The sequence below is a fragment of the Eschrichtius robustus genome, chromosome 11 (assembly GCF_028021215.1).
Source record: "Eschrichtius robustus isolate mEscRob2 chromosome 11, mEscRob2.pri, whole genome shotgun sequence".
Classification (NCBI taxonomy): domain Eukaryota; kingdom Metazoa; phylum Chordata; class Mammalia; order Artiodactyla; family Eschrichtiidae; genus Eschrichtius; species Eschrichtius robustus.
This window is the reverse complement of record NC_090834.1, coordinates 101,948,635-101,966,190: the sequence shown is the minus strand read 5'-3', so window position 1 is coordinate 101,966,190 and position 17,556 is coordinate 101,948,635. Positions and strand designations below refer to the sequence as shown.

At 56.6% G+C, this 17,556-nt stretch overlaps 1 protein-coding gene across 1 annotated transcript; it reads right to left on the bottom strand.

Moving 5' to 3' along the window:
- Positions 1 to 2,945: 2,945 nt before the first annotated feature.
- RTN4RL2 (reticulon 4 receptor like 2) lies at positions 2,946 to 17,025 on the bottom strand. The gene is made up of 3 exons (XM_068556336.1): positions 16,995 to 17,025; positions 10,719 to 11,200; positions 2,946 to 3,695 (listed from the first exon to the last, which is right to left on the bottom strand). Exons 1-3 carry the CDS (start codon positions 17,023 to 17,025, stop codon positions 2,946 to 2,948), a joined length of 1,263 nt encoding a protein of 420 aa, XP_068412437.1.
- Between the last annotated feature and the right edge of the window lie 531 nt (positions 17,026 to 17,556).

The following is a 17,556-nucleotide window of genomic DNA, read 5'->3' as shown; positions in this document are numbered from 1 at the left end:
CAAAGTAGGTTTGTGGGTTTCAAGTACATGGTAACTGATGGCCAGCATGATACAATCTGTCTAGCTGGAGTGAAGATTTGGGAGGAGGCCAGGAGAGAAAAAGCTAGAAAGGCAGTTGGGACCAGACTCTGAAGGATCTTTGATGTTTTGCTAAGGTGTTTTATCTTTAACCTGTAGGCAATAGGGAGCCATTGTAAGTTCCCGAGTAACAGAATGACATAATGCAAATTTTGGTCAGATGAATCTGGCCAACAGGGGCCAGTTGAGCGGGAGGGAGAGAGAGAGTGAATAGAGGAAAACCAGACAGGAGGTTATGGCTATTTTCTTCTATATTCTAGGCATGAGGTAATGAGGAGATGAAGCAGGGAGGTAGCAGGAGGAACGGAAAGGAAGGGCTGGATGGGGGCTGCGAGGGGGACTGGGTGAGAGAGTAGAGACAGGACATTAAAGAAAGGGAGGAGTTAACTCCCACTGGTGTCAGGCAGACAGAGAGAACTCAGCATGTGGGTATACACTCAGGGTGGGTATACACTCAGGATGCAGGAGGTGAATGAGTTCTGTTCCTTTCAGGGCTGGGAAGTCTTGGACACGTCACTTCCCCTCTCTGGGCCTCCGTTGCCCCTCGGAGCATCGGTGGGTGTTGGACTGCATGGCCTTGAAAGTCCCTCCTATTTCAGGGTGTGTGGCTCAGGGTTATCAGGCTGGGTTGTTTGGAGAGGCTGGGGTCTGTGTGTGTGACATCTCATGGGCGGGGACCCATGTGAGCAGCTGCACGCGCACGTCGGTGTTTGGGGGTGCATCCTCCTGTTTGTGGGACCCGTGGGTGTCGGCATGCCTGCACGTGCTCTCTAGCTCCGCTCTGTGTTAGTGTGTGTGAGAGAGCGTGTGAGTGTGGGTGTGCACGTGATGGGCGTCCGTGGGTCTGTCTGGGCGGGGGTGGGGAAAGTGGCATTGCTGTAGGCTTCTTCCTGAGGCTCACACACTCCTCTTGCTTTCACTGCTCTGAAATAGCATCTGGACCAAAGGCCCATGAATATTTCACAACGAAAATTCTGTGACCTGGACTGCCTGCTTCTGATTTACCAGCATCTTCCTTCCCTCCTCCCCTGCCCAGGCCCCAGCCATCCCTCCTTCAGAGCTCTTGCCTGGCTGGCCCCCTAGTCCCCCTCATTAGCCTCCTCAAAGCCAGCCTGACACAGGCCCCCATGAGACCGCAGACTTGGGGGGCACTATCCCCCCACCCCAACCCCACATCTTTATCCAAAGTCCACCGGCTTCAGGCCTTAGATGTTCACTCTGTCCCGTTTCTGCCTCCTCTTCCCACTATCCTTCTGACTTGTCTGGCCAGGGCCACAGAATCTCAGCATCCTTGAGCCCTGGCACCCAGGTACCCTCTCTTTCCATCCCCAGATCCCAAGTTAGATTTTTTAACCCTAAGTTTAAACCATCAAATGTCTCCCCAATTGCTTCTGTTGGATTAGACTCAACCAAGTCCTTCTTAGCCGGGGCTCTTCCCTTTCCCCAGCCTCTCCTCCACACCCTGGAAAGGTGAAGCTTCTGATCACACCTCAAGCCAGCAAGACACCCCAGCTTGGGATTCGTGTCCCTCTGATCACCCTAGCCCCTTGACTTCTCCTCTAACCTGCTTGGAGAACTGCTGCTCTGACCTGATTCCTCCCTGATGACTTCTACCTCACAGTACCCAAGGGAAAGAGACCATTTGTCTACAAGGCTGTTGTGTACAGCTGTGCAGGCTGTACACTGCACAAGGGCAATCAGCTGAGGGGGCAAGTGTGAGCTGAAATCCACTGTTGTGCTTTGTTTGCTAGAGTGTTTGCTGTGGTATGCAGCTGGGTTCCCCTGGGGAAGAGGTGCCTTTTTCAGTTTTACCCAAAGTCATGTTTGGGCTGGCTGTGACCATGGCTGTCCATGTTACTCCTCCTTGCAGGGGAAAGAGGGAACTGCTCTCCCTTCCTGAAGGAACAGAGCCTCAGAGAGAGCCTTCCCCAGGCTTAGCTCCTCAGGCATAGACAACTCAGGGTCGTCTGTAGCTGCTTCTCCTGGACAAATGAGGAGGTGAGGTGCCATTAGCGCCCACTCCTGGCTGTCAGATTTCTCCTGTCCTGCCTGGGACTCCAGGGTCACAACCCTGTTCCTGAGGCTTCAGCTTCTTGTCATGGGAAAACAGCAAGAAGCACTTTGATAGCATGAAATGGTTCCCCTTTTTCTAACCCTCCTGGCCCTGAAAGCCTGATGGTTCTAAGCCCTCCTCCCACTTTTGAGGACCTGAGCCAACAAATCTTACAGAAGATAAAATAATAGAATTTTTTAATAAATTTTTTTTTTTCCCAAACAACTTCTGTTGATCTTCACCACACAGGGGCCACGGTGGAGAGGAAAGTTCTCTCCAGGCACCCTAAAAAGTGTCCAAGGTAGACATAGGAGAAAAGTATTTCTCCAGTGTTGGGAGGTTGAGGGGTGCTAGGATAAGCAGGGGCCTAGGGTTGGCCTGGCCCCGACTGAAGCATCCCTCCAAAGGGCTCCTGGGCAGGGCTCCCTTCCCGGGAGCTTCCAAAGGCTCTGCTGGTGGAAGACGCTCTGCAGACAAAGCCCGTCCCGAGTCCACTGTGGGCACTGGGAGAAGGGGTCAGCGGCTGCCTGGGGTGCCCACCCCAGCCTTGGGATGGGAACGGGTTAATGGCCAGAGTTGGGGAGAACAGGGCTGAGCCACCAGATGTGTCCTCCTGGGGCTGCCATAAGCCAGCAGCCTGGGAGGCAGGGAGAGGTGGCCTGGTCCCAGAGGAAGAGAGGAGCTGGGAGGGGAAAGAAGGCAGCAAGGCCGCAGGGCCAGAGGGCGGGGACTGGGCCAGAGCCGCAGCTGGGGATGGGGGATGAGGGATGAGGGGGAGCGAGACACACCGGCCTCTTCAGTCTCAGCACCGCAGTCAGAGGTGGTGGGGGACCAGGAGCAAGAGGCAAAGCAGAGGGGTGCGGAGCCCGGCCGAGAGCCCGGGGCCGCGGGAGTCCGGGGTCGCCTGGCAGGCAGCGCCGGGGCACGTCTGCTCGCCCCGCTGGTCCTCGCCCCCGTAGCCCTCCCAGTAGTCGTCCTCGGTGGGTGCGTCCCCGCCCTGGCGCCCCCGCGGGTCTTCGGCTGGCAGGTCTCGGTAGAGGGTGGAGGGGTCGGCGGGGGGCGCCCCGGCCTCGGCCACCCCGTACAGGTGGTTGGACGAGCTGTTGCCGCGGGCGCGGCTGCCGGGCCGCGTGGGCACGGCGGGCGGGCAGGCCTGGAAGTCGGCCTCGCGGAGGGCGCGCAGGTCGCGGCCCTGGCGCTCCGGGGGGGTGGCGCAGGTCACGTCGGAGCTGGACACGCGCGCGCGCTGGAACCAGGCCCAGAGCGGCCGCGCGCGGCAGTCGCACGCCCAGGGGTTGGCGTTGAGCCGCAGGAACTCCAGCGCCGGCAGGTCGGCGAGCGCCTCGCCCGGCAGCGAGGCCAGGCTGTTGTTGAACAGGTAGAGGATGGTGAGGCGGCTGAGGCCGCGGAAGGCCGCGCGGTGCACGCCCTGCAGCCGGTTCCCGTGCAGCAGCAGCCGGTCCAGACTGCCCAGGCCGCGGAACACGTGCTCCGTGAGCAGCCGCAGGCGGTTCCCGTGGAGGAAGAGGTGGCTCAGGTTGGCCAGGTCCGCGAACAGGTCATCCTGGCGGGGGGAGAGGGGGGCGGGGCGGGGGGAAAGGGGAGAGAAGAAGAGTGGTGAGTGGTTCTGAGACAGGTACCGAAGAAATCTGGGAAAGAAGGGGAGCATTGTGGTAGAACAGAAGGGGTTTGACCTTCTGACTCATAGAGCCCTGGGTTCTAATCCTGCCTCCTCTAACCTATTTAGAGGTTAATGTGAGAAACGCAATAGAGTTCTTAAAACTTTGGGGGTGCATCAGAATCCCCTGCAGATCCCTGAGCCCTGTCAGCAGGGTTTCTGATTCAGCAGGTCTTGGAGCGGGGGTCGGGGTGGCCGCGGGGGGCGGGGTTGAGATTCTGCACGTCTTTACAAGTTCCCAGGTGGTACTGATGCCGCTGGTGGGAGGACCGCACTTGGAGGATGAGAACCTCTGATTTGGCTAAGTATGCAGACTTCCAGACTCCCTGACTTTCAAATCCTGGCCTTATTAACTGACACTCGAGCAAGTCACTCAGTATCCTTATGACTCAGTTTCTTCATCTGTAACATGTGGAGATTAAATGAAACATGTATTAATACATGTGGTGGGCATTCTATGAGTTAGCCATTATTGTGAACTTGGCCAAGCCAGCAATCTGTTTCCTCATCTTTAAAATGGAGGTGAGTGTACCTCCCCCTGGGTTTGTTTTGAGGATTTAAGAAGACAATCCCCATACCTATCAGATGGGTGAAGTGTCGGGCACAGGGCCTGGCACGTTGGGATTCGGTCCAGTGATGAAGCCCACAGGCTCAGGAGTCAGCAGAGCCCCGGCTCAAATCCAGCTTGCCCTCTTCCCAGCTGCGTTACTTTGGGCAAGTTATTTAGCCTCAGTGTGTGTAACTCAGAGAACACCTCTTTCAGCAGGCTGAGGGAGGGTTAGATGAGATCTTGTAAGGATGCCGTACCCAGTGGGCACACAGACCACCATCAATAAATGGTGATTAAAAAAATAAATAAATAAATGGTGATTATTATGACAATAGTGTCTTAGTTAGAATTAGGTCCCATCCATTTTCCTCTAATAGAGGAGCTTCCTGGGACCCCAAAGTTCTGCTACTGGGCTGGGACGTTAAGGGGACCATATCAGCTCCACCCCACAGAGGCAGCAGGGGAGGGGAAGGAAGCCTGCTGCCCCATGCCCTGCTTCACTGTCCCCTTAGAGGGGCTGTCCCACCTGCCCAAGGCTGGGGAGTCTCTGAATCAGACCATATTAGTGCTGGAAGGACCTTGAACTGTGGTTCAGGGGAGTGGAGGAGTGGGTATGCTCCATGGAGGGGAGAGAGCAGGGGGCTGGCGCTGCATTTTAACCGGTTCACCAAGGTATTGGTGATGATCAACCAGATTTGGGAGTTAGTGCTTCTGGTTGCACCAGCCTAGCCTACTTTTTTGCAGAGGAGAGCACTGAGACCCAGAGAGATGAAGGGCTTGCCAGAGAGGGGACCAGAGCCCCAGTGCTGAGGTCCTCCCCTCTTGTGGAGGACATCATTGTGGTCAGCAGACCCAGGGGGTCTGGTTCTGGGGGACAGGGGTATCCTCCGTGCTCAAGCCAGCTCACCCTGGATTCCTGTTTCCTGGCGGTGCCTCTCCCACCCTTCCCTGCCTGGGGAGATGATCCCCCCACCTCACCCAGGAGCCTGGTCTCAGGCTCTCAGGTGGGGGGAGGGCGTTGACTCCCAGCCCACACTCACAGCCTCCGCCTTCCTGTGCTCCTGCATTTTCTCGCCCCCTCCCATCTGGCTTCCGCCCTCTCTGCTACAGGAACTGAGCCTGCCAAGAACCCTCCTCTTGGCCACATTGAGATCCGTCCCCCTCAACCTTCTCGGCTGCCTGTGACACCAGCTTTCTCCACCTCCTGCTGCCACGGCCCCATGCCCAGCTCAGGTCTCCAGTGGAGGGCTCCCTGCACGTCCGTGGCCTCAGCCTGGCCCAGCGTGGCCTGGTGTTCTTGAACCTTTTCTTCTTGGCCCCCCCAGGGAGTGGGCTGAATCCCTTCCACTCAAACACCTAATTAGGGTTTCTCTTTTTAATGGAGTGTCCGCAAGAGTAGGACACACCCAGAGATACCTGGTCAAAGGATAAATACGGGGAGGGGTGGGGTATAGAGGGAGCAGAGGTCATTGGCACTTTGGGGACTTCCAGAAGTCAGGAAGGGAAGACCAGAAGTTCAGAGATGCTAGGGAATTCAGGCACCTTTGACCTACAGCCCCAGTTTTTGGGCTACAGGATTCCTCGATTCCAATCTCCTTCTCCCTCCCCTGGCAGAAGTCCTGCCCCTCCTGCTCTGAGCCTCAGCCTGGGGGTCCACTCCCCCAACCCCCATCCAAGCTGTTGCCAGATCCTCTTGTCACTTCCTAGGCTGCAGCTCTCAGATCTGGTCCTTCCTCTAAAATGGTTCTCTGTGCATTAATAAGCTCTTGACCTTCACAGCCCTCCTCCTCCCCCACCACGCTCCCTATCACGCCCTCCCTCTGGGCAGAGAGTGTCTGTTAAAGTCATCCTCTTCCATTTTGAAAACCACATTTCCCTCACCTCCCCGTGGCCGGTTCACAGCTCTCTGAATCCATCTGGAACCTCAACGCAGCACCCCTGCCCCCTTCCCTGGACAGCATCCTGTTCTTAACCTTGCCTCCCTCCAACCTCCCAGCTCCAGTCTCTGGCACCGATCAAATCAGCTGCTGGGCTGTGTGACCTTGGGCAGCTCCGGGCACCTCTCTGAGCCTCAGGTTTTTTTTCCATCTGTGAAACAAGGGACTTGAGATCGTTGATCATTAAGATCCATCCTCATCTGATATTAATGAGCAAGTGAGTCCTGGAATGTACCTCATTCATTCAAGAAAGCTGTATTGAGGAGTGTCTGCCCCGTGCCAGGCACCCCTACTCACAGTGCTCACTGATCTACGCTGGGTATCATCGCCATTGTTTGCGTCAGCAGCTGACTAACCGAGCGCTTACCGTGTGCCAGGCTCTGTGCTACACAGATCCCATGTAGTAACTGAATCATCACAGCCCCATGAAGCAGATAATTTTTTTTTTTTTGGCTGCGCCATGTGGCATGTGGGATCTTAGTCCCTGACCAGGGATCGAACCCATGTCCCCTGCATTGGGAGCACGGAGTCTTAACCACTGGACCGCCAGGGAAGTCCCGTGAAGCAGACAGTATTATTCTCCCCCTTTCAGAGATTAGGAGAGGGAGGCTCAGAGAAGGCAAGTGACTGGCCTAGAGTTCAAGAGCCAATATGCAGTGGAAGGCAGACGTGAACTCTGGAGACAGAGCTCTGAACAGTTGCACTTCGGAGCCAGACAGACCTGGGCTAATTCTAGGCTGTGCCCTTTACAAGCTGGGTGACCTTGGATGGGTGACTTAACTTCTCCGAGCCTCAGGGTCCTCAGCCACTGAATGCGGGAAACGATGCTTACTCTGGACTGGACGCACTAAACCCCTTTCAAGTAGCATCTCCTTTAATCCTCACAACGAACCCCTGAGTTACAGGTCATTTTCTCCATTTCACAGATGGGTCCACTGAGGCTCAGAGTGGTTAAGTAACTTGCCCAAAGCCACAGAGCAAATCAGATCTGCCTGAATGTAAAGACTGCTCTTTTACGCCATGCAGGCTGCTCTAACAGTTAAAAGAGAGACAGGTGCCTCTATCATCTGGTTCCACTCCAGTAGGAAACATGCTCCAGGAGAGCAGGGACACTGTTTTTGTTCACTTCTGAATCCCTGGCACCCAGAACACTGCCTGGCATATAGTAGATGCTCAGTAACTATCTGTGATGAACGCACCTGGCACAGTGCCTGGCCTACAGCAGACAGTCTGTGAGAACCTCCACTCTACCCCATTCCCATTTCCACCTTCCTCATCCTGAAAAGCTGTGGTCCTCTTGCCTCCTCCAGATCTCCCCTCTCGGGGCAGGCCCGGTGCCATCTTGGGTCACACCTGCACTCTGCAGATCTCAGCCCAGCCCGCATGCTTCCTCACCTGCCTGTGGCATCTCCCAGCCTAGTTTCTCCAGGCAGTTCACAGGCAGAGGCTGTCTCTTTCTTTCTCTTCTATATAGGGCCAGGCGTGAAGATGTTTCCTTCCCATGATGCCCCCTACCATTCATGCCAGGGGTGTGCAGAACACTTCCCATTTCAGAAGACCCCAGTGTCCACTCAAGGTCTCCCTTGCCCAGGTCTTTCCTGACCCCAGGCCCTGGCTGCCATTTGTGATGGAGGATCAGGTCATGACGACAAAATTTATTCAGCACTTAACTATGTGCTTTATATATACGAACTCATTTACTCTTTACAGCCATTCTTTATGGAAGGTATTATTTTTATTATTCCCATCTTAAAGATAAGAAAACTGAGGTTCAGAGGGGGCAGCAACTTGTCTAAAGTTAAATAAGTCAGAAAATAGCAGAGCAGGGATTCAAACTCAGGCCTGCTGACCCCAGATTCCTAATCTGCACAACTAATATATGTTGATAAGGAGGTCAGGATCTCAGTAGTAGTGGTTGTTGCACTACTAGTAATAATTAACAATAATGATAATGACAGCGCCCATATATTGATGTGGCCCTGTGCTAAATTTTAATCCTTACAAAACTTCTTAGGTAAGTATTATTGTTCATTACTATCATGATTGCCATTTTACAGATGAGGAAATGGCAATGGAGAGAGTAATTTGTAATGAGTAATTTGTCCAACGTCGTATAGGAGCCAGGATTTGAACTTAGGTCTGGCAGACTCCAAAGCATGTGCTTTCAGGGACCTCCCTGGTGGTGCAGAGGTTAAGACTCCGCGCTCCACTGCAGGGGGCGTGCGTTTGATCCCCGGTCAGGGAACTAAGATCCCACATGCTGCGCAGTGCAGCCAAAACCAAAACAAAACAAAGCATGCGCTTTCAAAAATGAGCCTGCTCTGCTGTCCTTCTGAGTACCATTCCCCCTGCACCTGGTCAGCGCCCAGTGGAGAGTTCTGAATGATAAAAATGGCCTGAAGTGTCATCAGACTACGAAGGCTCAAGTGCCACCAGCTCTTCCTGGTTGTGTGGCCTCAGAAACTTCATTTTTTGTCCCTACTGCCCCTAACCATCCCTACTGCCAGCCTGTTGTGAGGTTTGACGTGATACTGAGAACACGTTAAGCCCCCAGGCACATGGACAATGATTTAAGAGATTTTGGGACCCTTGGTCTCAGCTTCCTCATCTGTAAGGGAGTATAAACAGTCTCCCGACAGGGCTGTAGAAATGAGATGAGGTGACTGAGCGCACTTTGGAAACCATGAGGTGCAAAGTTAGGAAGAAGAAAAAAGGAGGGAGTGTTCTGGGACCCACCCATGGTCTCAGTATAATCCTTGAAGTTGACCCATATCTTCAGGATAGGGTCCAAGATGGGCCATTTCACTGAGACCAGTGTTAAATGAGGCTTGTTTCTCTTTTTAAAATAGTATCTTAACAAGCATTTATAGCGTGCCCACTGTATGCCAAATGCTGTTCCAAGTGCTTTACAAATTATTCATGCACTTAACACTTATAAAATCCCTAGAAGATGGGTGCTATGGCTACTCCCATTTTACAGATGGAAAAACTGAGGCTCAGGGAGGTTAAAAAACGCCACACACTTGTAAATGGCAGAGTTGATACCCGTATAAAGTCCTTAGCACAGCGCCTGATGCACAGTGTGCCTGCTAAGTGCTAGTGGGCTATCATTATCATTACTTATGCAATAATAATAACACACAACATATTTTCCCAACATACTGTACATTTTACTTCTTGTCTCTCCCCGCCACTAGAATGCTCTCTGCGAAGGCAGGAGTTTCATCTGTTTTGTTCGCTGCCCTTTTCTCAGCACCAAGCACATTCTGGGTGCTCAATAAATGTTAAATTATTATTGCTATTGCTGTTGTTATAATTATCAGCATCAAATCCACCAGTTAGGCCTCAACCTGGGATGGGGAGGAGGAAGTGCCTTCCAGGTTGGTGTGGGGAGAGGGGAGAGTTTGGATATCCAGAGGTTGTGTAGCCGAGGGAGAATTTTCTCCCAGAGTGGCTTGGAGGGTGTGTTATTGCTTCCTGGGGAAATAGAATGGGAGGATTTGACTGTCAAACAGTCAGCATAACGACAACAATAAACAATATTTAGATCAATAATAATAACAATAAATAGCAATTACTGTTATTCCTTCCGTTTTCAGAGCATCCATTTTCCAGCTCCTTAACAGCTCGTTACGCTTTTTTTCCTTCACCGGTTGCACTGAGACAACAGATTTGGGGGATAGGTTTGGGGGACGGAATCTAGAAAGGGTAGGGTTTTCCCTTGTCCCACGATCCGGTGAGGTGGAACCTTCTATGGGATACCAGTTGCAGTGGCTCTGCCCTCTTGCCCACCTCCCCATATTGCGAGAGGGCATGGGGGTGGGTGAGAAAAGCCACCACGAAGCCCTTTGGGCTGGGGTGCCTGGGGAAAGGCAGAGTCCCCTGAAGGCAAACAAGGGGGAAAGGAGAGATCACAGAAAGAGACACACACATACACCCAGACAGACATGGGGGTGTGTGTGTGGAGTGGGCGTGTGAAGGGAGACAGACAGAAGAGGCAGAGGGAGACAGATGGGGGAGGCAAGTTAGTGAGCGAGACAGAGAGGGACAGAAAGGGAGAGACAGACAGGCAGACGCAGTCAGATGGGGGGTGGGGTGTTAGTGACAGAGAAAGATGGACGGAGGAGACAAAATAAAGAAAAGCCCCTGGAGGAAGTGGGAGGGACAGAAACCTAGAAAAGGGACAGAGAAATAGAGAGGTGCTGAGACAGAGGCGGGAAGGGTGAGCAGGGACAGAGGGGCCGAGAGGCCCCGGGGACAGAGCGAAGCAGGACTGTGTGTGTGTGTGTGTGTGTGTGTGTGTGTGTGTGTGTGTGTGTGTGTGTGTGTGTGTGTGTGTGTGTGTGTGTGTGTGTGTGTGTGTGTGTGTGTGTGTGTGTGTGTGTGTGTGTGTGCGCGCGCGCCGGGCTGGGGCCGGCTCACCTGTAGGTGGAGCAGGCTGTTTTCCTGGAGGTAGAGGTACTGCAGGCTGACCAGGCCGCGGAAGATGTTGCCCGGCAGGGTGCTGAGCTGACAGCGGTACAGATGCAGCGACTGCAGCCGCTCCAGGCCCTGGAAGGTGTCGGGCTCCAGAGAGCGCAGGTGCCGGTTGTCGCCGAGGTCCAGCTCCTCGAGCGCCTGCAGGTGGCGGAAGGTGCCCGGATAGATGGCGGAGAGGTTGTTGGAGAAGAGCCACAGAGTGAGCAGGTTAGGCCCGAAGGTGCCGGGCCGCAGCGTGCGGATGAGGTTGTTCTGCAGGAAGAGGCGCTGCGTGCTGGGCGGCAGGGACAGCGGCACCGACGAGAAGTTGTTGGCCTGGCAGCTCACGGTGGGCGGGGACGAGTAGCAGGTACAGAGCATGGGGCAGCTGGGGGCGGCTGGGGGCAGGGCCAGGAGCATCAGCAGGAGGCAGGCCGGGGCGGGACCTGCGGGGAGGGCGCGGGGGAGATCTCTCTGGGCGGGCTGCGAGCGTGGGAGTGCCAGCCAGGGGCCCGGCCCACCCACCCGCTAACGCGACCCTTGCTGAGAGCCTTGCGTTTCTAGCCTGGGTGGGGGGTTCTGGGTGCAGCCTCAAGAGTCGCGAGAGGCCCTGGTCACTTCCGCTTTTGGAGGCTCCTGGTATATTAAAGAATAAAGAAATGCCAAGAGGACACTGTAGGAAGCACTGTGATAGGTTGAAAGTTGTTTGATGAGTGATCGTCTGCTTTCATTCCTGTTTTCACCCTGGTAGGTTTGACCATGACTTTGGTCTTGAGACTTGGGCTGGGCAGTGCTTTGCTGGAGGCGGTCCTATACGACGATGTCCTGTACAGGGTGTTTGGCCTCACCCCTGCCCTCTACCCGTTAGATGTGTAACACCCCTCCCCCTGCCGTTATGATAACCTATGATAACCGAAATGTCTCCAGACGTCGCCACATACCACCTGGGGAGCAAAACTGACTCCATTTGAGAACAGGTGGAACTAAATTGAGACCCTCTGTGAAACTAAGGCCCATGTAAAATGGCCCTCTGGCTGCCTCTGGGGTCTGGTCTTGCTGGCCCACTGGTGACCACAGCCCTCCTCCCTCATCTCTCCACACTGGAAGGGATCTTAGGGACCAAGGGACAGGGGGTCTCCAGCCACCTGCAACAGAATCATCAGAGGGTCCTGGAAAGAATGCTGCTTCCTGGGCCCCGCCTGTGCAGAATCAGCATCCCTGGGGGAATAGCCCGGGAATCTGCATTTTACACCCCAGGCTCTTCTCATTCAAAGTCACTTAAAAATTCTTTTTCGGGACTTCCTTGGCGGTCCAGTGGTTAAGACTCTGCGCTTCCACTGCAGGGGGCACTGGTTCGATCCCTGGGGAACTTTGATCCCACTTGGTGCGGCCAAAAAATAACAATAGTTTTTTCTCAAAGTAACTTTTGAAGGTTGGCTGCGATCCAGCCTTCTTATGACACAGATGGAGAGGCAGGCCCAGGGGGGCCCAAGGGCCTGGGGGCTAAAGAGTCGTGTCTAGGCCTCCGTATCCCTGAGCTATAGCAGGGGCTCTGGGGCCCCTCATCCATCCCTGTCCCCTGGCCTTCTGACCCTCACGGCAGCTGATGCAAGTTCTGGGCTGGAACTGGCTTGACCTCTACCCTTTATCATGACTTCCGGATGAGTCTCGGGATTTTCATCTGGCAGGTTTTGCACTCCAAAAGCCAGGCAGTCATTCTCTGGGCACACATGCAATGAGTGCCCAGAGAATGACATGGTAGCTCCAAACAGTGTGCTACCGCCTGCGAAGGCAGAGGAAGACCTTTGCCCTTGGACCCGAGGACCTGAGATCCTGGGTCCTCAGGGTAGAGCCTGAGGGGTTCCGTGACTTTCACTGACGCCTGGCGTCAGAGGTTGCTGTGTGTGAATGCGCGTGGGAGCCGGGTGCCCTCTACATGAAGTGCTGCGGAACCCGGGGTGGGCACGTGACAACGACAGGCCCCGCGTGTGGCGCGGACATCACGGAAGCTGGGCTGTGCCTCCTCCCGTGGAGGAGCGCAAAGGCGCAGGGTGGGGGACCCCGGCGCCACTGCCACCCGGCCCACGGCGAGCGTCCCGGCTCCTCCCCGCGCCGCTGCGCGCAAGCGTGTGCCGGTGGTCCTCCGCGTGTGTGTGAGTGCCGGGCCCCGTGCGTGTGTAGGCTGGGTGTGATGTAATACTCGGTGACACAGCGGCTGCTGTTCCCTTCGTTCACACCACCTCCGCGTTTCTCGGCCCTTCTCACCCCTCCCCCGTGCGGCGTTTCACGATTACTTTCTCCTCCCGAGTTTTTCAGAGCCACGTTGGGTGAAAGAGCATGTCTCTCACCCCTCAACCCAACCAGGCAGGGGTGGGGTGCGGGAGCCCGGTAGGGAGCCCTGGGTGGGTTTCAGGAGGGCTGAGGTTTGAGGCTTAGAACAGGAGATCTTGGAGGTGGAAAATCCTCCAGGTTCATCTGGTTCAAGCTCTGGTTCTACTGAGGTGATGGCTGGGGCTCAGAGAGGGAAAGTGACTTGCCCAAGGTCACACAGCAACGTGATTGGCAGGGCAAGGACTAGAAAGGAGCCTTCTGATGACCGGCCAGAGCACTTCCCTTCCTGGTGGAGTCACCCTCTGAGCTCGCTTCCCCAAGGACTTGACACCAGAGAAAGCCAAATCCCTCTCTGATCCCTTAATCCCACCCCTTATCCACAAGCTCACAGGGTGTTCATTCAGAAGGCCGCCAGCCCTCCAAGGATTATGGAGCTCTTTCCTCAGCCTCTAAGGCCAACTGTTAACCCAGGAGAGACAGAGGGAAGCACACGTGATCCCAGAGTGCTCCAGAGTCAGGAGCCAGTCCCCTGGCACCAGGGTCTCTTCCAGCCTGGAGGCCAAGCTCAGCAGGGGCTGGCAGGGGCCCCACTCACTCCTCTAGCCCACAATTCCCTGGCCCCCTGCTTGCCCTCATTAGGGGGCTTCTCTCTTATTTCCCCACATCCCCTCCCTCTTGCCCCCATATCTCCCCCCATCATGGCCCACCTCCCCAAGGCCAAGATGGTGCTCCCTGCGGGCCCTTTGAGGGGGGGCCCTGAGCAGGGGGCCCCTCCGTGACAGCTGCTGCGTAACAGTGACTCTGTTGCCATTTCTGGTCCTCGTTGCTGCTGCCGTGCAAAGCAGCTGTAACCCAAGGAGCCTCATCCATAATTCAGGCTGCGGCTCTCACTGGAAGCGAGGAGGAGGGGCAGGTGGGGCTCTAGATTGCTCTGCCCCCAGGCCTGGCTCGAGTGCTCCTGGGCAGAGGCAGCAGGGCCTGGTGAGCTGTGCCTCTCTCTCCCTCCTCCGCCCTCAGCCCCTGCCCAGCAATGTGCCCTTTTCCTTCCCACCACCATTGCCTCCCCACCCCCTGCTTCTCCTGGCTCTTCACCATCACTCCTTCCCTCCAGGCCTGGGTCTTCCCTCTCTCCCCGAGGACCACAGTTCCACTCCCGGCCCCATTTTGTGAATCCCTGGTAAAGACGGGGGCAAGATGCACAGAGTGTCAGAGCAGGAAGGTGGGGGACACCTCATTGGCCATCAAGAGCAAACCCCTTATTTCACAGGCCACACCACTGAGGACGGGAGAGGGGAAGAGCTCACTTCTGAGGGAGCAGCCCAGGCCCTGACCGAACCTCTGTCAATCCACCTTCGGTTATCTTTCTCGAAGGCTTCATTTTATGCCCCCACTACTATCTGGGCCTATTCTAACAGCCTCCCCACCCTCTCTGCTCATTCCATCCATCCTCTTTTTTTTTTTTTTTCTCAAGTCAGCAGGTGATGGCTAGAGTTGCAGGGGAGCATAGAGCAAGGATGGGCAGAAACCATCTGTTATGAAACACCTACTGTGTGCCAGCCACTGTATTTGTACACGTCTTTATGCATAGAATACAACGTAACATAGGTGAGATCGATATTATGGCCCCCAATTTGCAGATGAGGGGAGGGAGGCTCACAGACAGGAAATGAGTTGCCTCAGGGCATGCAGCTGGTACAAGGTGGAAGCCAGACTGGACAAGTCCATGTCAAGAGGGACTCTCTGACCTTTCTTTGGGAGACCCCACGTCGTCCACAGACACCACCCCTGAGTGTGAGAGTTACTGCGCTCGGGGTAAAGGGAGGACAGAAATTGCACCCAGGTGCACAGGGCTGGGCCAGCAATGACACCGGGTCTGTTTGGCTATTCAGGCTCAAGGCAAGGTAAAGGACCCAGGTTCTCTCCAACTTTCCCCTCCTGGGCTCCAGGCTGTGGTTGTTCTAGGGGACGGCCCACCTGGGAGTCAGGAAGAGATGACCAGTGTCCAGAAGATGTGGCCAGAACTGACCAGGGGAGGGAACGGAGAGAGGTCAGAACATGGTATTGATCCCAGAAGACTGAGGTGCCCAGAGCCAAAAAGTATCCATTCACTGAGGGCCCACTGTCAAGGACTCTGGGCTATCATCCTGGAGCACCAAGGCTCACGAACAAAGTTCTCAGCCCGGGAGCCACCATTAAGTCCAGAGATCCCTGTGAAAGAAGAAACTTGAGAAGGAAGCAGATGGACCCAGTGTAGAGGCAGGAAACAGGGTGCCAACCCTCAGGGCAGAGTGGCCCCAGGAAAAGTGCTCCCTGGAAAGGGAGTCAAGGCCTCTGGTTCTGAAGGAGGGGCACAGGGTCCCAGACAAGAAGCAACAGCTCCACACCCAAAAGGGCTGGGCCTGCCGGGCAGATGCTGAGGTGGCAGGGGCTTGAGGAGGTGGGAGCCGGGGAACAGAACGGAGGTGGTGATGATGCCAGTGACGCAGCGGCCTGGGGAGGCACTGACGCGGGTGATGGAGGTTTAGAGCTGCTGCAAACAGCTTCTCACTCTGCCAGAATGTAACACCCCAAAATAAGCAGCCACCGTGGCGGCGGCGGCAGGATCCCACGACGGGGCCCGGAGATATAAATGGCAGCACTGAGCCAGCCGGGGTGCCCACCCTCGGAGGCTGCCACTCCGCTTGAATGTCTTCCTCCTCTCTCCCTCACAGCCGCCCCCAAGGCCCTGAGCTCAGAGCCCAGGGTCTGGCCCACTGGCCACTCCCTGAGAGAAGGGAAGTGACAGGCAGGCGCTTTGGAAATGGAGGGCTTCCCACGTGGAAGTGGTTACCAGAAGTCTCTTTGTCTCATCCCTAGGCCGCCCCCCCTGGTCTCTCTCTCTCTCCCCTTTCTCTTCCTTCGTCCTTTCCTCCCTTTCCAGCCCCCATCCCCACCCTGATCAACCCCAGCCCCTCTCCTGTCTCTGGTTTCCCATCCCCAGCCCTAGAGCTCGTCCCAATCCTCTTCCCCTGTTCCTGACACCCCATCTCTGTCCACCATCCCCATCCTCCTCTGGTTTCTGGCTTTCTGATCTTCTCACTCCCCGTTCCTTCCCCATCCCTAGGGTCCCAGACCTCATTCTCTTTCCTATTTCTCCCACCGCCAGGTTCTGGGTCCCTGGCCCTAGTCTTCTCCCCATCCCTCCCCTAATCTGGTCTCCCCTCTCTTTCCCTCTTCCTCTGTCCTCACCAGGGTCTCACTTCCCTCCCAGCGTTTCCCGTCTAACCTTTATTCCTCCTCCTATCTCCCTCCCCTGACCACTCTCTCCATCTTTGGCCCCTTCCTATCCCCTTCCTTCTTACCCCTTCCCCACCCCACCCCCAATCTCTGGCCCACACCCTTGTCTGTCTGTCACTCAGTTCGTGGAACTATCCCTTTTCTAGCGCCCTCCATCTGTTCTACCGGGGAGGGCCATTTGGATCTCCCTCTGCTCCCCCATCCTCCCGGACAGCCCCCTACCCTCATCCCTCGTCCTCCCTGGTGACTGGAAAGTGCTGAGGCACGGGGCACGAGAAGTTGCTGAGTCGGCGCTTCCCCAGCCGGCCCGAGTCCTCAGCGTCCCCCAGAGCAGGTGGAGCCGGGACAGCAGAACCTGAGCCTCCCTCCCCACCCCCCGGGGCCGGTCCGCCTGCCCCCTGCGTCCCCCCTCGGTCTCGAGCTCCCCGCACAGCCCAGCTGGCTCCGAGTCGGGAGCGCGGCTCCTGCCGGCAGCTCTGGGGGCGGGGGCGGGGGCGGGGCCCGGGGCTAAGCGTTTTTCCTCCCAGGCTACCCCCACCCCCACCGCTGCCCCACCCTCGCGCCCTGGCGGAGGGGGCGCCCCGCTTGCCTCCACAGGATGCTCTCTGCCCTCCCGCAGGCTGGGGTCCCTACCTTGCAGCAGGCTCCTGAGCCCGGGCAGCATCTTGTCTCGACGCTCGGGGGAGGGGGCGGCGGGGGGGAGGGCGCTCCCACTCGCTCCCTGAGCCGGCCAGACGGACGGCGGGGACTCCGCGGGGCTCCGGGAGGGCCCGGGAGTCCCCGGGCTGTGTGGCCGGGCCGCGGCGCTCTACCCTGCGCCCCCCGGGCTGCGAACCTCGGGAGGAGCCATCGGCCCCGACGGGACGGGGTGGGGCGCGGCGGGACGGGGCTCGAGCCGGCCGTCGATGCCCGGTGCCCGCGCCCCCCAGCAGCGCAGGCAGCGCGCGGTGTCCGTCAGTCCGTCGGTCCGTGCGCGCCGGCTGCTCGCCGAGGGAGAGTGGGGACAGCGAGGATGCTCTTCCCAGCCACCCCCCTCCTTCACGCACTCGCTGGCTCCTCCCTCGCTTCCTAGCTTGCCGACTTAACCCTTTCCTGGCCACTAGGAGGCGGTAGCGGCTTCCCAGCCCCCTCCAGCCAGGCCCCCTCTCTTTCTTGGGGGATCCGGAGGACTGTGTTCGATCGCCGTCACGGCGCC